General features: G+C 36.4%; 2 protein-coding genes across 2 annotated transcripts; both read left to right on the top strand.

The window, feature by feature from the left end:
• Positions 1 to 11,215: 11,215 nt before the first annotated feature.
• On the top strand, positions 11,216 to 21,004 carry LOC113291597 (DExH-box ATP-dependent RNA helicase DExH9-like). Its single transcript, XM_026541116.1, has 8 exons — positions 11,216 to 11,680; positions 11,793 to 12,353; positions 12,536 to 12,640; positions 19,849 to 19,966; positions 20,062 to 20,097; positions 20,211 to 20,395; positions 20,636 to 20,825; positions 20,973 to 21,004. The coding sequence occupies exons 1-8, from the start codon at positions 11,216 to 11,218 to the stop codon at positions 21,002 to 21,004; spliced, it is 1,692 nt and encodes a 563-aa protein (XP_026396901.1).
• LOC113289602 (probable serine/threonine-protein kinase PBL21) lies at positions 19,626 to 22,323 on the top strand. The gene is made up of 6 exons (XM_026538911.1): positions 19,626 to 19,966; positions 20,062 to 20,097; positions 20,211 to 20,395; positions 20,636 to 20,825; positions 20,973 to 21,364; positions 21,543 to 22,323. The coding sequence occupies exons 5-6, from the start codon at positions 21,014 to 21,016 to the stop codon at positions 21,855 to 21,857; spliced, it is 666 nt and encodes a 221-aa protein (XP_026394696.1). The 5' UTR covers positions 19,626 to 19,966; positions 20,062 to 20,097; positions 20,211 to 20,395; positions 20,636 to 20,825; positions 20,973 to 21,013; the 3' UTR covers positions 21,858 to 22,323.
• The last annotated feature ends 893 nt before the right edge of the window (positions 22,324 to 23,216 follow it).

The following is a 23,216-nucleotide window of genomic DNA, read 5'->3' as shown; positions in this document are numbered from 1 at the left end:
GGTTGTGCATAGTTCAATCAGTTGATAAATCCGACCTTGTTTGTTGGATAGAACTTGATTGACACTTGGGCATTCATCTTTGGCATCGTCCAAGTTATTTCTCATATCAATCAGGCTCGCGGATTTCTCTCTGTTTGATTTGCTGATTGTATTGAGAAAGAGATAAAAACTCTTTGATATAATTCTTGATTGAGTCTTGCTTTTAAGTTGGTGCTCTCGGAATTAAATTGGAGTTTAGTCCATACATATTTTTGAATGAATTATTAGGTGTGGTTGTTATACCCCCGCTTTTTCAAAAACTATATCTTGATTTCTAGTCTACAATTAGTTAAGTCTCGGACTAGGATAGAAATGTAGTTGAGAAACAGTGGATAACAAAATTCATCATTGCATTCGGTCATTTGAAGGCGAAGATCAACCGAAACTTTTGGATAACTTCGTCAACAAAAACTAAGTGAAGACTGAACCACCTATTTCTCAAGTTATATTCACTTTTCTATTATTGAGGCGATGTCGCATAACTAATTCGAATAAGTTTATCTTGATAAGTTCTCGAAATATAATGACTAAGCTTAATGAACATTGTTCATACTTGATGAATTTCGGTTGAGGATAATTTATTGTTCGGAATCAAAATCATGATTCAAGTTTTATCGTTCAAAAATAGCCTGGAACAGTGATATGTGTCATTGATGTTTTTCGGGAATGTTTCGAATCGATTTGGATAGAAATATAGAATTAATATAGATTCGGATACAAGACAGTGTTATTAATCTTACAAACTAGGAAAACTGTTATAAGTCTGAAGCCGTATTACATGTACTCGTAAACGTAGTGTAGTAGCTATATATCAACTTGCAGATTTGTGGTATGCATATCATATAAAATTATGTTCAACTCGTGAACCGGATCGGTGCGCATGCTCGTATGAAAACCGTTAAGGAACTGTGGTCACAGAACCGGGTTAGTATCCAAACCGGTACACGTACCAAAATAGTTTTGTGTTCCGGAACTCGGTTGTATATCCAATCCGGGTACACGTACCAAAATAGTTTTATGTTCCGGAACTCGGTTGTATATCCAATCCGGGTATACGTACCAAAATAGTTCTGTAAACTCCGAAACTGGTGATAGTCTTGAGGTATCCATACCGGTACGCATGCCTAAATAGTTTTGTTAACTCCAGAACTAGGTTTTTCTTATAAGCTTACAAATCGGTGCACGTACTGTGACTAAACTGACTCACGAATGGCTACGGTATTTTTAATTTGTATACCTACTAACCATGTCAATTATTTTCAAGTGCGATTAAATTATTTCTACGAGATAATTATCATTTTGATAAATTCTCTAAAATAATAGACTTATTTGATCACATGATTGCGACTCAAGGTTAATGTCTTAAGTGTTCATGAAAAAGAATATTAAGCTTTTAATTTCAAATCGGATAGTTTCGGCTAACCACCTTGAACATAGTCTTTATACACTGTTCGGTTACGATTTCCTCTAACCAGAGTGTATATCTTGTTTATGTAAATCAGAGTCAAAGATTCATCTAACGATGGATATTGTTGGCTTGGTTCCAAAGCTATCTTAGCTTAAACCTAAATCAACCTATGCTTTGTATATGTATAAAAGGGGAGCTTCAAGCAACTGAGATCTTCGAATTCCGACACTATTTTTTAGTGTGTCCTAGTTGTAACTAGAGTCGTCCTCTTCGTAACCCTTTTTAGGGTTTAGCGACTACAAAAACTTCACAGAGATTCGTGAAGCCAGGTCCAATAATCTTTCCATGATAACTCGAGTATCATGATCTTGATCGATTGTTGAGCTGCTCACTTGATCAAGATAGATAGAAATCATCAAAATTCTATTCGTCCCAAACTTTGTTGATTCCACAAGTTTTATACTTGTGAGATGAATAATAATCTAGGTTGTACTTCGGGTTGCATAAGTCCGAATTTTGAGGTTAGATAGACTTTGTCTATTGCTATCGATTTCCAATCCACCTTGACCGAAATCTTTCTGATCGTAAAGGAAATCATATATAGGATTAATCTCTGGGAGGCAAATTGGATCAAAGTCTTCAATGAAGTTGAAGAAACTCTTAGTTGGTGTGACGTCAACTAAGGGAATAAATTGCGCGAAGTCTTGTTGATTCAAGAGGTGTAAGGAGCGCGATTGTACCTTAATCAGTGGGAAACTCGATTAGGGATCAACTATATTCCAGTACGAAGTTAATTGGTAGTTTGCTAGTGTATGTAGCGTCTTAATACAGTTTGGTGTTCAATCTGGACTAGGTCCCGAGGTTTTTCTGCATTTTCGGTTTCCTCGTTAACAAAACTTCTGGTGTATGTGTTATTTCTTTTTCCGCATTATATTGTTTATCTTTATAATTTAAATATTACAGTATTGGATCATTACTCGGTCGAACTCACAAGTGTTGCTATCTCAAGCTTGTTGTCAGATTTAGTTGTCAAAACTATATCTTGATTTCTAGTTTACAATTAGTTAAGTCTCGGACTAGGATATAAATGTAGTTGAGAAACAGTGGGTCACGACAGTCATCATTGCGTTTTACCGTCAGAAGGCGAAGATAAAGCGAAACTTTTTGATAACTTCATCAAAAAAAGGTAAGTGATGACTGAACCACCTAGTCTCAAGTTATATTCACTTTTCTATCATTGAGACAATGTCGCATAGCTAATTAGACTGTCATGCATATACAAGAATTTCGAGTCAAGTTTATCTTGATAAAATCTTGAAATATAAAGCTTAATGAACATTGTTCATACTTTATGAATTTCTATTAAGGACAATTTATTGTTCGGAATCAAAATCATGATTCAAATCTTATCGTTCTAAAATAGCCTGGAACAGTGATATGTGTCATTCATGTTTTTCGGGAATGTTTCGAATCGATTTATAGAGAAATATAGAACTATTATAGGTTCGGATACAAGACATTGTTATCATTCTTACAAACTTGGAAAATTGTTATGAGTCTAAAGTCGTATTACATGTACTCATACACTACCGAAGTAGCTATATACCGAATTGCAGATTTATGGTACGCATATCCTTATGCATATCATGTAAAAATCTGTCAACTCGTGAACCGGATAGGTACGCATACTCGTATGCAAACCGTTAAGGAACTGTGGTCACGGAATCGGGTTAGTATCCAAAACGGTACACATACCAAAATAGTTTTGTATTCCGAATCTCGGTTGTGTATCCAAACCGGGTACACGTACCAAAATAGTTATGTGGACTCCGGAAACGGTCATAGTCTTAAGGTATCCATACCTGTACACATACCTAAATAGTTAAGTTAACTCCGAAATTTGGTTTGGCTTATAAGCTTACAAATCGGTACACGTACTGTGAGTGACCTGACTCACGAACATATATGGTATTTGTACTTTGTACACCTACTAACCATGTCGATTATTTTCAAGTTCGATTAAATTATTTCTATGAGATAATTAGAATTTGATCAATTCTCTAAAAACACTAAACTTATTTGATCACATTATTGTGACTCAAGGTTAATGTCTTAAGTGTTCATGAAAATGAATATTAAGCTTTTAAGTTCAAATCGACTAGTTTCGGCTAACCACCTTGAACATAGTCTTTATACACGGTTCGGTTACGGTTTCACCTAACCAAAGTGTACATCTTGTTTATGTAAATAAAATTCAAAGATTCATCTAACGATGGATATTGTGTGCTTGGTTCCAAAGCTATTTTAGCTTAAACCTAAAGCAACTTATGCTTTGAATGTCTATAAAAGGGGAACTTTAAGCAACTGGGATCTTTGAATCCCGACACTACTTTTTGGTGTGTCCTAATTGTAACTAGAGTCGTCCTCTTCCTAACCCTGTTATGGTTGAGCGACTATGGATTCGTGAAGCCAGGTCCAATTATCTTTTTTTGATAACTCAAATATCCTGATCTTGATCGATTGTTGAGCTGCTCACTTGATCAAGATAGATAGAAATCATCAAAGTTCTCTTCGTCTCAAACTTTGTTGATTCCACAAGTTTTATACTTGTGAGGTGAATAATAATCTAGGCTGCACTTCGGGTTGCATAAGCCCGGATTTTAAGGTTAGTTAGACTTTGTCTATTTCTGTCGATTTCCATCACCTTTTATCTAACTTTTTGATTGTAAAAAGAAATCATATATAAGATTAATCTGTGGGAGGCAGATTGGTTCACAGTCTTCAATTGAGTTGAAGCAACTCTTAGTTGGTGTGACGTCAACTAAGGGAATCAATTGCGCGGAGTCCTGCTGGGATTTAAGAGGTGTGAGGAGTGCAACTGTACCTTAATCAGTGGGAGACTCGATTACGTCTCAACTACATTCTAGTATGAAGCTAATTGGTAGTAGGCTAGTGTCTGTAGCGGCTTAATACAGTTTGGTGTTCAATCTGGACTAGGTACCGGGTTTTTCTGCATTTGTGTTTTTTTCGTTAACAAAACTTCTGGTGTCTGTGTTATTTCTTTTTCCGCATTATATTGTTTATCTTTATAATTGAAATATCACATGTTGTGGGTTAATCAATCATAGTAGATACAACCGATCTAGTTTGTTAGATATGACTTGATTGATTCTTGGACATTGGTCTTTGGTACCGTCCAAGTAATCTCTTTGTGATTAGGTTCACGGATTTGATTCTGTATACATTCTAATTGTAAGAGAGGGAGAGATATATAACTCTAGATACTATTCCTTGATTGAGTTGAACTCTCGGAGTTGTACCGAGTTTGTCCATACATATTTGCTAAGAAACTTTGGTGGTGTATTTTGGTACCCCCCGCATTTTCAATAATTACGTTAAGTAAAACTAAATCACACAACAAGATTTGGTTAACGAGGAAACCGCAAATGCATAAAAACACCGGAACCTAGTCCAGTTTTGAATACTCTTAGAATTATGCTGTTATACAAAGAACAAAGCCAATTTCGTATAGTTGAGACTAGGTAATATACCCCTAGTTACTTAGTTCCCTTAGTATCCCTGCGCCTACAACCGTCTGGTCAACGCACGTGAATCTCAAAACAGAAATCACTATGTTGAGTTGCTTGGCCGATATAAAGTCTTACGCACTTAATTCTTTTTGATCATCTTCCAGACAGTAAAGGAACAAAGTTGTTTGGTAACTACTCCAATAATCTTGTAAGCAAAAATATGTTGAGTTTGTGACAAAAGCTCTTCCGTTTAAACTAGTAAACTCCTTTGTCGGGTAAGATCAATCAAGATCTGAAATAATCAGATCTAGATTCATAACTATCAGATTCGGATACTGAAGACCACCAGATAATAGTTACCGATCTAAATGACTATTTGATCAAATATATCAAAAATAAATTAGATCTTAGTCGAATCCCAACCGATCAAGATGTGTGCACAAAATATCACGAAATGCAAAAACCAATCAGAAAAATCTTTTTGTCTTCAAATCTTCAATTGCCTTCATTTGTACCTGCACACAAAAACTTGATTTCACTTATGATCAATCACACATAGAAGGGAGTCTGTTAACAATAGATGATCACAAGTTGTATCCAAACTAAAAACAGTTATGAAGATCCCATCAATACTTTGATCTAGTTTGGGTGACCTTATGTCAGAAGAGAAGTCTCTTAAGAATAATCAAACTAGGTGCAATCAAAATTTCAACAACCGTTATTCAATCAAATAAATAACCGAAAACTAAAATAACAATGTAATTATCTAGTATCCCACCAATGGTATTCGTAGAGTTTTTTCATCCCACAGAAGTCTCTAAACGAACGGACGTAATAGATTTTTCCTAATTAGGGTACTTTCCTCTCCGAATAGTCAGCTCCACCAGAAACAACACAAATGAAGTTTGTATGGCTCTTAGGATAGTTTCCAAGAAATTCAAACTCAACTATTTATAGACCAAGGTTATTTGAACAACAAGGAAATTCCAAAACCGAAAGGTTCTCAAGATATGCAATATGTACCTAATTTCGGTTTTCATATTTCTAAATAATATCCAATCTGTAATTCCGAAATCTCTCTATAGGAAATATCTAATATTAGTTTAGCACTAAACTAATATAACTTTTAAAGAGATATGTTTTCATTGATGGAAGATCAAAACATATAATTCGCAAATCTTAACTAAAAGATTCTCAATATTTTGGTTTGGGATCACTTTGAATATCAAGGAATATCTTTGAACAATTAGAGATAAGAATTATGTACATATTCAAATTATGTCGACATCTAGAAATTTCCTATGTAGCAAACCCTAGTTCCAAACTCACACAACACCGTGAGTAAGATGTGAATGTTGAAAATCGGTTTTTCTCTTGGGACCGGTTCTACCATGACTCCTAACATAGGTGGAGATCGGTTCTACCAAGTCTCCAAATATAGGTAGGGATCGGTTCTACCATGACTCCCAAGAAAAGCTAGGATCGGTACTACCAAGACTCTCAATATAGGTGATAAGCACGAAAGTGCGACGCATTTTAACCCATAAATACATTAGCGAGGACTCATTTTTTCTCTAATAAATTTGTTTTAGTTGTTTTTGGAAAAATAAGCTCTTGTGGAGAATTGGCTCGAAAAAATGTTATTTGCACCCAAAGGACACGTGTTATTCGGAATCTCACTGTTGGTTAAGGGGCAGCTCAATTACTAAGGGGCACTCAAATTACTATCGGCACCCCAGCATCAGGATAAGGGGCATCCTTCATCTTCTCCATTTCAAATCTGGTTTTTGGTGGGAAAATGGCTGTAGAATTAGGGTTCGCACTTTGGACGGGGATTAAGGAGATTCAATGACTGAAATTAAAATGGTTTTCTCCTAGGACCCAAACACAGTTGGTATGGGTCATCGTTTCAATAAAATTTTTCTAGAATGTTCGTTCTCAAGCAAAACATAAAACTTACTTTTGGCGGGAAACTGAGCAGCTATAGGCGAAGTTTTCTGGTGAAGATTTAATCGGATATGAGTTGACTCTTTCACGGAAATTGGTTTGTATTGAGGCTTCTTACCTAAACAGGGTTGGAAATAGAATTAAAATTGGAAAGAAGGTAGGATTTCACGAGATTTCGATAAACAGGGCATCAGATATTCGTTCTTTTATTTGGAGGATACGTATTACATGGAGCGATTTTATTCTCTGAATTATCCAAACTCAGAGACGTGTGGAAGTGTCGAACAGAGAAGAAATTTACCGGGAATTTTGTTGACTTGGAAGAATACATGGAAGAAAATATGTTGAGATTCTATAGGTGATATTTTTGGAAGAAATGCTCGTGGATGCTGCATGATTAACGTCAACAGGGATAAGGACTGAAGATTTTTTGAGTGTGTCGACATTAACAGATACGCAAAGGAGTTAAGAAAAAGGATAATATACTAGCTGTAGCCACGTGAGAAAGAAAAAAATGGAAAGAAAATCTCGTATCTGCATGGAGAGTAAAAGAAAACTTTTGGTAGTAATTGCTGGGATTTCTCGTACCTGTTGAGTATATAAAGGCCTGTGGGAGCATGGAGAAGGGGGATCGAGAGTTGGGATAGGCTACAGAGAAGAATAAGAAGCTGCAGAGCAGATTTCTCTGCTGCTGCAGAGAAGGAGAAGCTGAAGAATAGTAAACTGATAAGAACTGTCGTTCTTGATCGTCACATATCCAATCCATAAACGACAGCTCTTCTGCGACACCATATAACAATAGTTCTTCGCAACAGTTGTAACAGTGAGTTTTGTAACGACCTTGCAGCGTTGCAAACTCCTGGTTTATATTATTTTCCTCCCTTTTCTTCTTTGTAAACACCATTTGAGGTATAAAAATATATTTTGAGCGTGTTTTTCACTATGTGGAGCTAAACCTTTCTCTGGGACGTCGGAGGAAACCAAAATTCGTCATGTGGTAAATTCATTTAATTATTTATATGACTATTTGCATTAAATTAAAATTAGAAAAAGATTTTTCTTAATTAATTGTCATTTCGTTTGATGGTTATGCTTAGGATTAATTCTTTTGATATGTCATGCTTAAGATTTACAATTAATATTTTAAGAATCTACCTTAGGCAAAGAAATAGAGTCAAATTTCTTATTGAATGAGATATAATGGTTTATAATAAATAGGTGAATCGCATGAATTTGAATATTTGGTGAACTGCTAGTCCCAATAACTCTCGCTTTTGCTTTTTATTTTCATTAAACCTTTAAATTTAATCTTCACAAGTCTTAGAGTTCGAATCTTTATTACAACAACGACAAGCAAAAAACTTCATCAATAGGTAAGGATCGTTTCTACCAAGACTCCCAACAAAAGCTAGAATTTGTTCTACCATGTATCCCAAAGTGGGTAGGGATCGGTTATACCATAGCTCTCAACATAAATTAAGATTGGTTCTACCAGGATTCCTATCTTAGGTTCGAATTGGTCATCCAATAGATCTTCATAGAAAACTGGACCAAAACACCTATTGATTTCTTTTCGATTACGAAACAAGTTTTTTATATGTACTTCCTTTAAACATATGCAATGAAACATAGTTTCCTAGGATGAAATCACACCTATATCCAATACATAATCAAGTAACGAGTTACATAGATTATGTCAATTTGCACTTAAGAAGTTCAAAAGATAAACGTTATACTTCGTAACTCAAAATTCTTCCTTGACACTTTGATCATAATAATATGACTAAGTCTAATACTAGAGTATTAAATATAACTTCGCATGTTATGTTTTTAATCTTAAACGACTTGAACACGATAGGAATGGAAACAAGTCAAGTCAGTATTGCTAACCTCAAGCGGAAGGATGATGTCTTGATGAAGATGGTAAAATTCAATAAGGAAGAAGAGGAAAGAAATTTTTATGGAGAACAAAAATCAAGAATAAAGGGAAGACATTTTCCAATTTTGTTTTAGAAAGAGAAATAAAGAACAGATCGATATTTGCCCCAGGGTTGAACTAAATTAACGAAACAGTGTGCATAAGTGTTTAAAAACACGAACGGGTACAATGCTCCTTTCCTGTGAAACCGGAGAAAACACTATTTCCTTTTATATTATACATAAGATAAAGAAAAAAAATTCACTTGCATAGAGAGGAAACGAATTGAAATAAGTTATCAACCTTGGCTTATGAGAAATTGGTGCACGATTAAATTATTAACCGCCAGAAACAATAAGTGAAAATAATTTATTACCACTATTGCAATCAGGAGCATAACCTGACACATCAACACTAAAAAACCGAATTTCAAGTGAGACATCAACACTTTTACTACGGATAAGATTAAATCAAGATGTATTGCTGCAATTAGGAGCATGAATAACACCATAGATTTGAAATGACATCAAGGTCGTGATCTTATCATGTCCATCTCTTACAGATCCACTACGAATTATGGCCTTGAACATAACAGCATAGAACTGACTGCATATTTTTTCCAAGAGAACAATTTATCATGAGAACATAATCTGAAATCAATATATGGAGAGAAAAAGTGATGTGATCAAGGTGAGTATCTGAAATCAATAACTCTCTAGGGAGATGACTTAGAACATCGACAACTCTCTCAACGAGAGGAACCAGATGTTTGATTTCCATGATATAAGATCGAAGAAATGGATATCAAGAATATAAGCTGTGAATCAACACAAGAATGATTGATGTCATCCACAAGGTCAAAACTAGAATGTCGAAAGAAAAGTAAAGAGGAAAATAAAAATTATGTTGTGAGAGAAATTTGAAACTTCGTGAGTTCAGGAAATACATAAAAAAGACTGTAAACGAATTTTACAAATATGAACTCGAGATTTCAAAGGAAAGTTCGCCTTAGCCGGTACACTATCTCCACTACCTAACTCTACATCTTAATAACAGTTGTAAGGTTAATGAGAAAACATGGGTCGTACAACACATTATCTAATTAAAATGAGAGAAAACTCTCTGATTTACATCAGGACACCTACCAAAACTCTTTGATGTCTGAGAGGGTTGAAGAACACACCCCATGTGAAAAAATGTGCTCATAAGTAGAAACAGTAGATTTACTATCTCTCCTAAAATTAAAGGCTAATATTCATCCGGAGAATATTATTCAATGCCAAAACTTAACATGTGTTGCGTGATCAGAAAAGGTGGATAAGATATCACCTAGACCACTAGCTGGGAATCCAATATCTTCATTAAAAGATACTCCTCTTTTTAGGGGGGAGATAGGAATACTCGATCACCAGAGATAGTCCTCGATCAGCCCAAAGACCTAAGAACCAATACTCAGATGATATCGCCTATCTATTCAAGTAATATAATATCATCTTGATGACTTGTTAAAGCTTGTCTCAGAACTAAGTTAGTAAAGTACATCTTTAGACGAGATGTAAAGTCTAAAAAGACAAAATAATCATAGTTTAAATAAAATGCCGTCTAAATACTATATTTTAAATAAACTAGAGGAAAATATGTAGATGAAAAAATATAGCATATACCAACAACTGACAGTTGGAGAGTCCTGGAGCTCGGAGCTAAGAAAGAGCTCACGTCGAGATCGAGTAATAAGTTCCCACCGCGAGCACGAACTAATGACTTAACAGAGGACAAGAAGATACAAATAATATCACAACAAGTGGGATACGCGGGTTCTGGATCAAGAAGCGAAGATAAAATCAAAGATGTCAGGTTCAAGACCTGGAGATCGAGAGATATTGAAGATCACATGATGCAGAGCATACTACAATTCCAGAAGATCCGCTTAGAGGTTTGGCTTCCATGGTTTCCTAGTTTCAGTCTTTCTTATTTTTAGGATTCTTTTAGATTTCCTTTTAGTTTTCTGTTTCCTAGTTTAGTTATTCTTCAAGCCTATATAAAGGCTAGATTAGAGATGTCAAACGGGACAAGCTAGGGTCAACCCGACCCTAGCTTGCCAACCCGTGGTAGGGTTAGGGTCAGCCCTAGCCCTAGTACTATTCATGGAAAAGCCAAAAATCTCAACCCTAGCCCTAGGAGGGTCAGCCCTGACGGGTCGACGGGTTGGATGGTCACTGTTCGAAGACTATAGAAGATGAAGTTTTTCAATTATAGGGTTTGATCAGCTCTGCAGCCCCGCGCCTCACCTATAAACTGGGGTGTTTCGATCTGTATTTATTCATTAGGAATTCATTAGGAAAACTTTGATTATTTATTTTCATTGTTACATTAATGGGATCCTTGAAGAGGAAACCAGAAGGAAATCATTGGGTAGAAGAACTCAGTGATGCACAAAAGAAACAGAAATCTCTAATTGGCGAAGATATTTCGGCAGTAGCAGCTTGTATTCACGAGGTATCGTATCCTAAAGGATATACGCCTCCTCTTCGTCGTTGTAATAATTCTAATAGGAAACCAGCAAAGGAATATCCATTTAGTCTTGATTCATTTCAATCAGAAGCAATTAAATGCTCAGATAAGGGAGAATCAGTGATGGTATCAGCTCATACTTCAGATGGTAAAACTGTTGTAGCTCAGTATGCAATTGCTATGTCTTTGAGAGATAAACAACGTGTTATTTATACTGCTCCAATTAAAGCTCTTAGTAATCAGAAGTATAGGGAATTCAAAGAAGAATTCTCTGATGTTGGCCTAATGACTGGAGATGTAACTATTGAACCTAATGCTTCTTGCTTGGTGAGTTTCTTATTTACATATAAGTTTATTTAGTTAAGCTTACACAAATTATTTTAATTGTTCAAGCTAGGGTTTAAGAATTGACTTTTCTATCTGTGTTGGAATTTCATAGGTTATGACAACTGAAATTTGGCGTAGCATGCAATATAAGGGATCAGAGATTATGAGGGAAGTGGCATGGGTAATATTTGACGAAGTACGTTATATGCGAGATAGAGAAAGAGGTGTTGTTTGGGAAGAGAGTATTGTAATGGCACCCAAGAATTCCCGCTTTGTGTTTCTCTCTGCAACTGTGCCTAATGCCAAGGAGTTTGCGGATTGGGTTGCAAAGGTTCATCGACAACCATGCCATGTTGTTTACACAGATTATCGTCCTACACCACTTCAGCATTATGTGTTTCCTTCTGGAGGGGAGGGTTTATATTTGGTTGTGGATGAGAAGGGTAAATTTCTGGAAGATAACTTCCAGAAAGCCTTAAATGCAGTTCCTCTTGATGGTGAAGGAGACAATAAAAATAAGAGAATTGGGAAATGGCAGAAAGGTTTAGTGGCATGTAAATCAGGCGAAAAGAGTGATATCTATAAGTTGGTGAAGATGATAATTAAGCGCCGATATGATCCTGTTATAGTTTTCAGTTTTAGCAAAAGGGAGTGTGAATCTCTCGCTATGATGGTAAATTTGCTATTTATCTTGATATCTCCCATAGTAATTTACTTACTTGGTGCTTCCAGCAACAAGATTACTGGTTCAGTCTAGTTGTGTTACTGCAGCTTAAGTTAATCTTGGTTTTTTCTTTTGCAAAATATTTTTATGGCCTCATATGTTTTTTTTTATGTTCCTGTTTGGTACTTTAGATGGCTAAGATAAACCTGAGTATCGATGTTGAGCAAGAAAATATAGAAGAGATTTTCTGGAATGCAATGGACTTACTGTCGGATGATGACAAAAAGCTTCCTCAGGCAAGGCATTTCTTCATCTCCTTTATATCACTTATCCTGAGTTGGAATGATATTATCAGTCTTCTGAATGTATAGCATTTGGATCTATAGTTTGAAAGACTTATATTGCTCGAGTTGCATCAATTGTTACTCATTGTGTTTTCTCTTTATCATTACAGACAATTCGCATGTATATGCGAATGTTCCATATTATTCACGTTTTCAGAGCTGAAGCAGTGGCTCTAATGGATGCCAATGACTCAAGAATCTACTGTTGACAAAAAAAATATTAGTAATATGATGCCGCTTATTAGTAAAGAGGACTTCAATATAGTGGTCCTTTTTCTTTTTATATATGATCAAACTTTTCAAAAACGCCTTTTGTCAAATGTGATTGCAATAGCACATGAGTGAGATTTCTGGTTACCATTCTATCCACCTTTTTTGTAACTCTTGGCTTCGTCAAAGTAACATAATTTAACGGGTTGGCGGGTAACCCGCGGTTTGACCCTAGCCCGGATTGTTTTCTAGTAGGGTTATATATGTCAACCCTAACCCGGCCCGTTTATACAACAAGCCAAGCCGAGTCGGGTTGAAACAAGTCGGGTTAGGGTCAACCCGCGGGCCGGGTTATTAATTGACAACTCTAGGCTAGATTAAGTCTTGTAAGAGCTATATATTACTCAATCAAATTATTAAACACAAAACTTATTTTTCTCTTCTTGCTTGAATTCTCTTCTCTTCTTGCTTATAGCAATCTAGTATTGCTTTCTTTTACCTTGTTCCACATTAGTTGGTATCAACCGCTTAGTTTTAGGTTTTCATCCTATAACTTGATCCTTTACATCGCTTCCACAACACCTTTCAGTCTTTTTTTTTTTAGTTCCTTTTCGTATACAAAAAAAAATAAAAAATGAATGCTCAACCAGTTACTCTAGCAGCAATCGAAGCTCTCATCAAATCTCATACCGAGATTTTGGCAAAAAACATTACTGAAGCTCTTGAGAAGTCCATGGAGGACAAATTAGGGTTAAGAGATACCAAGCTTGAAACCATGCAGAATCAACTTTTGAAGGTTGCAAAACATATAAATCTAGATTTGGATATGCCTGAGCTTGTAGACTTAGAAGGAAAAACTAAAGAAGATATACTTCAGTTTTTACAGAATGATGAAGTACCTGAAGATGTATTGCGTACTTTAAACATTAAGAAACCGTATGAAGGTTTCATAGGTCATTCAAAGAAGAAGATAGTTTCTCCTGCACTTGACAGTGATGATGAAGATGAACGTGAGAACGATCTAGAGAAGAATTGGATTGAAGAACGACGTTTAAAAACTGGTCACAACCCTTACAGTTCTTTACCAGAATATAAACTAAAAGCTGATATTCCCAACTTCTCTGGAAATTTTTGTATTGAAGAACTAACTGATTGGTTCTTTGAGGTAGAAGCTTTTTTCGAATTCATGGAGGTCCCTGAAGATTCTAAGGTTAAACTTGTGACATACAAACTCAAAGGAGGAGCTGGAGCTTGGTGGGATAAGATCTGTGATGATCGTAGACACGCTAACAAACCGTAAATACGTACTTGGAAACGTATGAAAACTTTGATCAGGGATAAGTTCTTACCTAGAGACTTTATGCAGCAACTTTTCATCAAATTACAAAACATTCAGCAGGGGGCACGAACTGTTGAGGAATATGTGTCAGATTTTTATAATTTGGTCGGACGAAATCAACTCAAAGAATCTGAAGAACAGTTAGTTGCAAGATTCATTGAGGGACTGAAAAGATTAATACAAAATGGTATGACTCATTCAGTTTTTACTATGGTCGAAGCTGTGCAGCAAGCTATTAAAATAGAAAATCGTCTTATTCGTTCTTCTAGGATTTATCCATCCAGACAAGGGCGTTATCAAAATACTTACAGGGGTACCAATTCATCTCAAAACTTTTCTCCAGATACTGTTTTGAATATTCCCAGGCCTTCTTATGATGATGTTAGCCATTCACATCGACAACCTAGCCATATTGTGCCTTATACTCCACCTCTGGCTACACCTATCTTAGCCAATCCAGTTGATCTTCATCCAGGTCAGCAGTCTCACTCTCTGCAACCAACTCCTCCTACTACATGGAATCGGTTTCATAATAGGAAACAACAATTTCCACCGCAACAGCGAGCTAATAATGCTTATACAAAATTTCGTGGAGATAAGTGCAATAAATGTCAGCAATCGGGGCACACTTCTAGTGATTGTCGGAAATTCAATGCTTTGATTGGTGAACCTCAGTTCATTAATGAAGTCACTGGTGCGCTTAATGAGTTCGAAGATGAAGACTTACCTGGTGATGACGACGAGTTTGTTGGGATGATTCGTCCATTATTTCTTACTCAACAATGCAAGTCTCAGAGACACAGTATTTTTAAATCAAGATGCTATATTGGGGGTAAAATCTGCAAGATGATAATTGATAGTGGCAGTGTGGATAATTATATTGCTGATCACGTAGTTAAGAAGATTGAACTACCAATAACTTCTCATCCAGAACCTTACACTGTAGGATGGGTTAATGCCTCTAGCACACAGAAGATTACTCTTCAGTGTTATGTGTCATTCTCTTTTGAGGGTTATGAAGACACAGTTCTATGTGATGTCATTAATATGACGGAAACCCATCTTCTTCTTGGAAGACCTTGGCAATACGATCTTCACGTGGTTCATAATGGATTCGAGAATACTTACACTTTTGTTCATAATGGGAAAACCAAGGTTCTTCGTCCATCCAATTCCACTTCAAACTCTTGTGCGCAGACTAATGCTGTCGTAGCCACTGTTATTCGTTCTTTGCACCCACAACATTCTTTACATTCCCATGAAGATTCTAAGCCTATGATTGAGTTGCATGCAAAGGTGAAGCCCTTATTATTTCAATATAATGTTTTATTCCCAGATGAACTACCAACTGCATTACCTCCTTTACGGAATATTCAACACTGCATCGATTTTATTCCTGAAGCCTCTTTACCAAACCAAGCACACTATCGCTTGAGTCCTGCTGAGCATGAGATATTACAGGGACAGGTAAATGATTTTCTTACAAAGGGTTTGATACGACCTAGCAACAGTCCTTGTGCCAGTCCTGCCTTCTTGGTTAGTAAAAAAGACAATGGATGGAGGATGTGTATCGATTGCAGAGCATTAAATCGCATCTCCATTCCTTATAGATTTCCGATCCCGCGTATTGATGATATGATTGATTTACTAAGTTGGATTTACGCAGTGGTTACCATCAAATACGCATTCGAGGTGGAGATGAGTGGAAAACAGCATTCAAGACACGTGAAGGTTTATATGAATGGCTGGTCATGCCATTTGGGTTATCTAATGCACCTAGTACTTTTATGCGACTAATGAATCAGGTTCTCCAACCCTTTCTCAGTAAATTTGTTATTGTCTATTTTGATGACATACTAATTTTTAGTCGCAGTGAGCCAGAACACCTCCAACATCTTTCACAAGTGTTTCAAGTTCTTGCTGACAACTCTTTATATGTTAATTTGAAGAAGTGTACCTTCATGGCTTCTTCAGTAACATTTTTGGGATATGTGATTTCTACTGATGGTATTCATGTCGATCCTTCTAAAGTTCAAGCAATTGAATATTGGCCAGTTCCTACTTCTATTCGTGATGTTCGTAGTTTTCATGGTTTGGCTTCTTTCTATCGAAGATTTGTGAAGAACTTTAGCTCTATTTCTGCACCTTTGATTGACTGTCTCAAGAAGGAGAAGTTTGAGTGGACGGAAGCAATGGATAAAAGCTTTATTCTTCTTAAAGAAAAGCTTTGTACGGCACCAATTCTTGCACTTCCGAATTTCAACAAGCCTTTTGAAATAGATTGTGATGCATCTTTTGTTGGTATTGGTGCAGTATTATCACAGGAGATTCATCCAATTGCATATTACAGTGAGAAGAATTCAGATGCACAAAAGAAATGGTCTACATATGAATTAGAGTTATTGGCTCTTGTTCAATCTCTTAAGCAGTGGCATACTTATCTTATACATACACTGACAACCATGCTTTGAAGTTTTTGAATACTTCTGCTAAAGTTAACAGAATGCATGATCGATGGCTTTCCACACTCAACAAATACACTTTCTCCGTGAGACATAAAAGTGGAAAATTGAATCAAGTTGCTGATGCCTTAAGTAAAGAAGTCATCTATTAACTACAATTCGTAATGAGAGTTATGCATTTGACTATATCAAAGACATTTATCCAGAAGATGAAGATTTTGGCAAACTATGGGATCAATGCAGTTCTCAAACTCATGGGGTTGATGATTTTCTTATACAAGAAGGTTTTATTTTTAAAGGGAATCGATTATGTATTCCTCAAGGGTCTTTACGTTTACATCTTATGCGAGAATTACATGGCAGTGGTCTTGGTGGTCATTTTGGGAGAGATAAAACCATTGCCCTGATTGAACAAAGATATTTCTGGCCATCTTTGAAACGTGATGTACAAAAGTTCGTACAAAAATGCATGGTCTGTCAGAGAGCAAAGGGTACAATTCAAAATACCGGGTTGTATACTCCTTTACCAGTTCCTGATGCACCTTGTGTTGATATAAGTATGGATTTTATACTTGGTTTACCTCGTACTGCTAGAGGTAATGATTCTTATATGGTCGTAGTTGATCGTTACTCTAAAATGGCTCACTTCGTGGCTTGTAAGAAATCAACTGACGTTTCTAATGTTGCTTATTTGTTCTTTAAAGAAGTAGTAAGATTGCATGGGGTTCCAAAGTCTATCACTTCTGACAGAGATACCAAATTTTTGAGTTATTTCTGGAAAAGTTTATGGATGCGCTTAGGCACAGTTCTACAATTCAGCACAACTTCACATCCGCAAACTGATGGACAGACTGAGGTTGTTAATGGATCACTTGGGAATTTGATTAGAGATAAGTGCCTGGATAATAGTAAGCAGTGGGATGTGTTATTGCCACATATGGAATTCGCTTTCAACACTTCTGTGAATCGTTCTACTGGGAAAACTCCATTTGAGATTGTGTACTATAAAGTACCTAATCATACTCTTGATTTGGTAGCCTTACCCACCACACAGAGTACAAACACTGCAGCCGACTCTTTTGTAGACAAAGCAACTGAATTACATAATGAAGTAAAATCTAAACTGGAGAAGTCCAATTCTAAATATAAAGAGGATGCTGATAAACACAAGAGGTTTAAAACCTTCAAGGAAGGGGAGCTCGTGATGATACATCTAAGAAAAGAGAGATTTCCAGTGGGTACTTATAACAAAACCAAGATGAAGAAATATGGTCCTTTCAAGGTTTTAAAGAAGATCAATGATAATGCTTATGTTATTGATCTACCAAATGATTGGAATATCTCCAACACATTTAATGTTCAAGAGATTTTTACGTTTCATGGTGACAATGAACTTCTGGTTTGTTTGGACAACTCGAGGACGAGCTTTACTCTAGAAGGGGGGACTGATGCAGAGCATACTACAATTCCAGAAGATTCCGCTTAGAGGTTTGGCTTCCATGGTTTCCTAGTTTCAGTCTTTCTTATTTTTAGGATTCTTTTAGATTTCCTTTTAGTTTTCTGTTTCCTAATTTAGTTATTCTTCAAGCCTATATAAAGGCTAGATTAAGTCTTGTAAGAGCTATCTATTACTCAATCAAATTATTAAACACAAAACTTATTTTTCTCTTCTTGCTTGAATTCTCTTCTCTTCTTGCTTATAGCAATCTAGTATTGCTTTCTTTTACCTTGTTCCACATTATCACAGATCCAGAGATTATTTTACTAACAAAATAGAGTCTGAGTGGATCATGACGTCACCGTCATCTAGGCAGAAGTGGTCCATCTGTATCAACTGTACATAAGCCCAAAAGATTCGACATGAATGCAAAGCACTGAAAAATGTAAATAACAAGAAATTAAACAATACAAATGATTAACGTGGTTCAGCCGAAGCCTACGTCCATGGAGATAATTAGTATGAGTTCTTACTATTGATCATGAAGGTTACGATGCACATAAATCTTGGTGCAAGTAAAGGGAAAAACTAAGGATTACAATGTTCCTCGCTCTATTTCTTATCCCTCCACAATCCACTCCTAAAGTCTTCAACCCCTTTTCCAGAACTCAAGCTATCTATGTATGAAACTCTGACAGGAGTTTGTCATGCACTTTTATTATTTCCCAGACCGTGTATGCCGAGACCCGAGAGCCATACGTTTTAGCTAGCGGTCTTCTTTGATGTCATTTGCTCCGCTTGAAATCCTCCATGCGGAAGCAAGGATTAGGTGGAAGTTGGTGAAGGCATTAAATGCTGGGAGGGCCGGGTTGCACGTGTGTAACGGCTCTTTCCGGCTGTCTAGCCACTTCATGACATCGTGGCCACATCTTATCCGTTTGTATGAAACTGCCTCGAGAATATTTGATTTGATAAAGCATGATCAACCTTGCTTCGGCGCATCGCGGGTGCGGAAATGTAGAATACTGCCGACTTGGGATCGTGCCACTGTACAATGTATATTTTGCAGTTATAATAATTTCTGGTGTAGATCACATTGTGGTGTTTACTGAGAATTTTTCAGCACCATAATTTCTGTCACACAGTGATGTTTACTGAGAATTTTGAAATGTCCAGCTTCTTCTCCCCAACTTTGATTTGCTATACAAAACCGTAATTCTCTTAGTTCGCGAACTGTTGTAATAGTTCGTATTGCTAACTGTCATTTAACTGAAAAATAACTGTCGTTTGCTGATCTGGTGCGTGTCTAGACTTATTTCTCGAATTTAATGTTTGCGTATTTCTCCGAGGACCACTCTATAACCTCAAATCACTTCCCATTCTAGGGTTTTTTTGGTTAATTTTCTTTTCTTTCTTATTATTATAGATTTGGAAAGCCAAGAAAAATTAACAAATTTTCGTTTTTTTTTTCTTCCATTTGTACTTGTTCTAAAAATATTTGCTTTAGTTTTGTAATTTCTTGAGAAAAAGATTCTGATTTTCTCTTCTTAACATTAATGAAAATTTTACTCAATTAGGGTTTCATTTCATTCACCTTGTTGTCCCTTATCATCTGCCTGTGCCTCCTCTTTTTGTTGTTGTTTCTCTACGTGTGCAGTTGATTCATATTTTTGTATGAATTACCGTTTGTCTTTTCTTCATTGTTCTTCAGATGAGTTGTTTTTCTTGCATAATTTCTCCTTCTGATAAAAGGGACATTGGTAAGATACAGGACAATTCACGGCTTCGGAGATCAAATAGTTCTCGCCATTCCACCAGTAATTCTTCAGGTATCTCCCTTTTTTTTATCTTTTCTTAAAAAAATTATTCTCAAGCAAGTTGTATTTTTTTTAGTTCTCATTTGAGTGGATTTTGCATTTTGCAGAAAGCGGGCAAGGTAGATTATCTTTAGACAGTAATGGTAAGAACAAATGCGAAAGTTTACCCTGGTTTAGAAAAGCCTTGAATTTGATATTTGTCATTTGCTCAGTGCGTAATTTTTTGTGTGCCTGAAGAACTGAAAAATTCCTGCAGAAATTGTTAAGAGAAGAGCCACCTTCAATGGGAGAGACAAGGAACGGAGCATTCCAAGTGGCACTACTGCACGTAGCTTTACATTCCGCGAACTTGTTTCTGCAACCAAAAATTTTAAGATCACTCATTTGATAGGTGAAGGTGGTTTTGGAAAGGTTTACAAAGGATGCATTGAAACCGGCGAGGTTTGTTATTTTCTTTGATTTTATTGTTGGTTCATAAAACTTACACTGGACTGCAAGTTCAATTGATAGTAGTCTATTATTACCTTTTGCATCTTTGAATTACGTTTAGGGGCAAAGTGGCGTAGCTCCATTCGTGTTTTTCACTTGATATTCAACACATGGTAACATTGATAATACGTAACTGGAAACAAAATATTTGAATTTTGAGTTCTTGATTGTAGAATTGTTGTCTCCCAACAGATTGTCGCTGTCAAACAACTTGCTAAGAACAGCCTTCAGGGGAACCAGGAATTTATCGTTGAGGTTCTGATGCTAAGTCTTCTACACCATCCCAATCTCGTAAATTTGATAGGCTATTGCACTGATGGAGATCAAAGGCTCTTGGTTTATGAATACATGGCAATGGGGAGTCTACAAGATCATTTGTTCGGTAATTCTCTTTAGTTCTACGTCTAGTCTCCAATAGGCTTTAACTGATCCAATTCTTGTTCATTAGATTTAGTGAACATTGTATGTTTGTATGCCACATCACGTTCTGATTGCTGTTGAATACCTTAAAAAATTGATATAATTTCAGATTTAAGCTCTGACGAGGATGCATTAGACTAGAACACACGAATGAAGATCGCTGTAGGAGCTGCTCGGGGACTAGAACATCTGCATTGCACAGCAAACCCTCCTGTTATCTACCGCGATTTGAAATCAGCAAACATACTGTTGGATAATGACTTCAATCCTAAGCTCTCTGATTTTGGTCTTGCAAAATTAGGCCCAGTTGGTGACAAGACTCATGTTTCAACAAGAGTAATGGGAACATATGGTTATTGCCCCCCAGAGTATGCAATGAGTGGTAAGCTGACGCTAAAATCTGACATCTATTGTTTCGGTGTGGTCCTGTTAGAGCTGCTCACTGGGAGGAAGGCACTCGACTTCAGTAGGGTGCGTGAAGAGCAGATGCTAGTTACTTGGGTAAGTACCTCTATTCATTGAAGATATTTTTGTATCTTCAAACCTAGAATATAAACGTGTGCACTTTAAAACAAGTGCTCAAGGAAGTGCTTTTGGAACAGAAAATCTATTTTGCCAACAGTTGTGATATGCTACTCCGTAGGAGGCCATTTAAACCTCGTTGTTATCTCTGTTTCAGGCTCGTCCATATCTTACGGATAGGAAGAAGTATATACATTTGGCTGACCCGTTATTGAAAGGTCAATTTCCTCTACGAAGTTTTCACCATGCAGCCTACATCACTTCAATGTGTCTCCAACAGCAACCAAATTTCCGACCTATGGTACGGGATATTGTTGTAGCACTTGAATATTTAGCTTCTCAACCATACAAAGCCGAAACTTCAGATACAGAGGTACCTCGTACAACACCACCAGCTTCACCTTTCCGGAAGAAAAAGGGTAACTCTCTATCCCGAGAACCAAATGGTACAAAGAGTTCTATATCCATCTGAGACATTTATATGATAATGAGAATGTCCGTTGGCACTCCTAAATATTTGTGGACAAAAAAGCGATTCGAACTGAACCCCCGCTGCAAGGATTAGTGTGAATAGACTCCTCCTTCTTGATATGCAACAGAATCAGAAAAGTGATTTGTAAGATACTAAAATTGCATACATCTTTTTTTTTGTATCCGCGTGTTATATCAAAATATAATATGATGTAGTACTGAAATTTTGCCAAACTTTGTCAATTTTGTGATTCGTAAGCAAGTCTGTAACTATCTCTATTAATACGACTCTGCTTACGTAACTGGAGTTAAATGAAGGAGACGTGTGTTGATTTAGTTCAACATTAAACATGTTAAGAACATAAGCATCTTCTTTTCACTTGTTTTCTCCAAAGTAGAAATTCTGGTGTGTTTGTAATCTTTGATGTGAGATTTTGTTAAGGCTGTCTGTGTGATTTTGATCATTGACTGTGATTTTTTTGGAGTAGTCAAGCTAGTTAGTGCTATGACCATGAAAGAAATTACAGGGTATGCACATTCACTGTAAAGTGTTAATTTGTCGGCATCAAATTGAAGAAAAATAAAAATGTAAAGTAGACAATAATTGTGAAGCAAATGTTAGCTTCAACAAGACATCATCATAAGTGGTAGAGTACTAGTTAGCAATTAGGGAATCAAGGATGTTGAAACTTTCTAACCCTCTGAAAACGCATTATTGACATTTTTGACAAATATTATTGAGACTCAAATACCTCGGAATTATCTGTTTGTCATGTGTGGTTCAGTGATCTGATTTTCATTTGCTGGTCCTCCATTTTCTTCATATTTTCTTGACTTTGACTTTAAGTTTTCCATTGACCATGACTTTCTGAAACTACATGTTCTTCTGTTATTCGATCGTTTGAACAGAAAGAACAAGACCCGCGCAGGAAGGGAATGGAAATTGATACTATGTCCGGTCAAAAACGACATTTCGTTTTTCGTTCTTAATGATTGCCTTTGGACAAGATAAGATAGATTATCAAAATAAAATAAAAAACATTAAATGGAGGAAACGAAAATAATGAGCACTCCAAATGTCCGGCCATATATTCAAATATATAATACAGTAGTTGGCACTCTGATTGTCCGATCATAGATTCCTACTATATTCTCCATCCATTTTGAGAATAAATTATTTAATTTTTTTTTCTTGCACCGCGTACAGGCAGGACCGCATGTACGGTCAAGTCAATTACATAATGACTTTCATGTATTTTGCGCAATTTCCGCGCTCCACATACGCTCGCTGTTGGCTTGTGTTGCTTAACTGATTGAGTTGAGATGGAAAAATGACTTCTTTTTTTAGAATTAGAAACAT

The sequence above is a fragment of the Papaver somniferum genome, chromosome 6, assembly GCF_003573695.1.
Source record: "Papaver somniferum cultivar HN1 chromosome 6, ASM357369v1, whole genome shotgun sequence".
Classification (NCBI taxonomy): domain Eukaryota; kingdom Viridiplantae; phylum Streptophyta; class Magnoliopsida; order Ranunculales; family Papaveraceae; genus Papaver; species Papaver somniferum.
The sequence above is the reverse complement of the archived record's forward strand: the minus strand, read 5'-3'. Positions and strand labels throughout refer to the sequence as shown.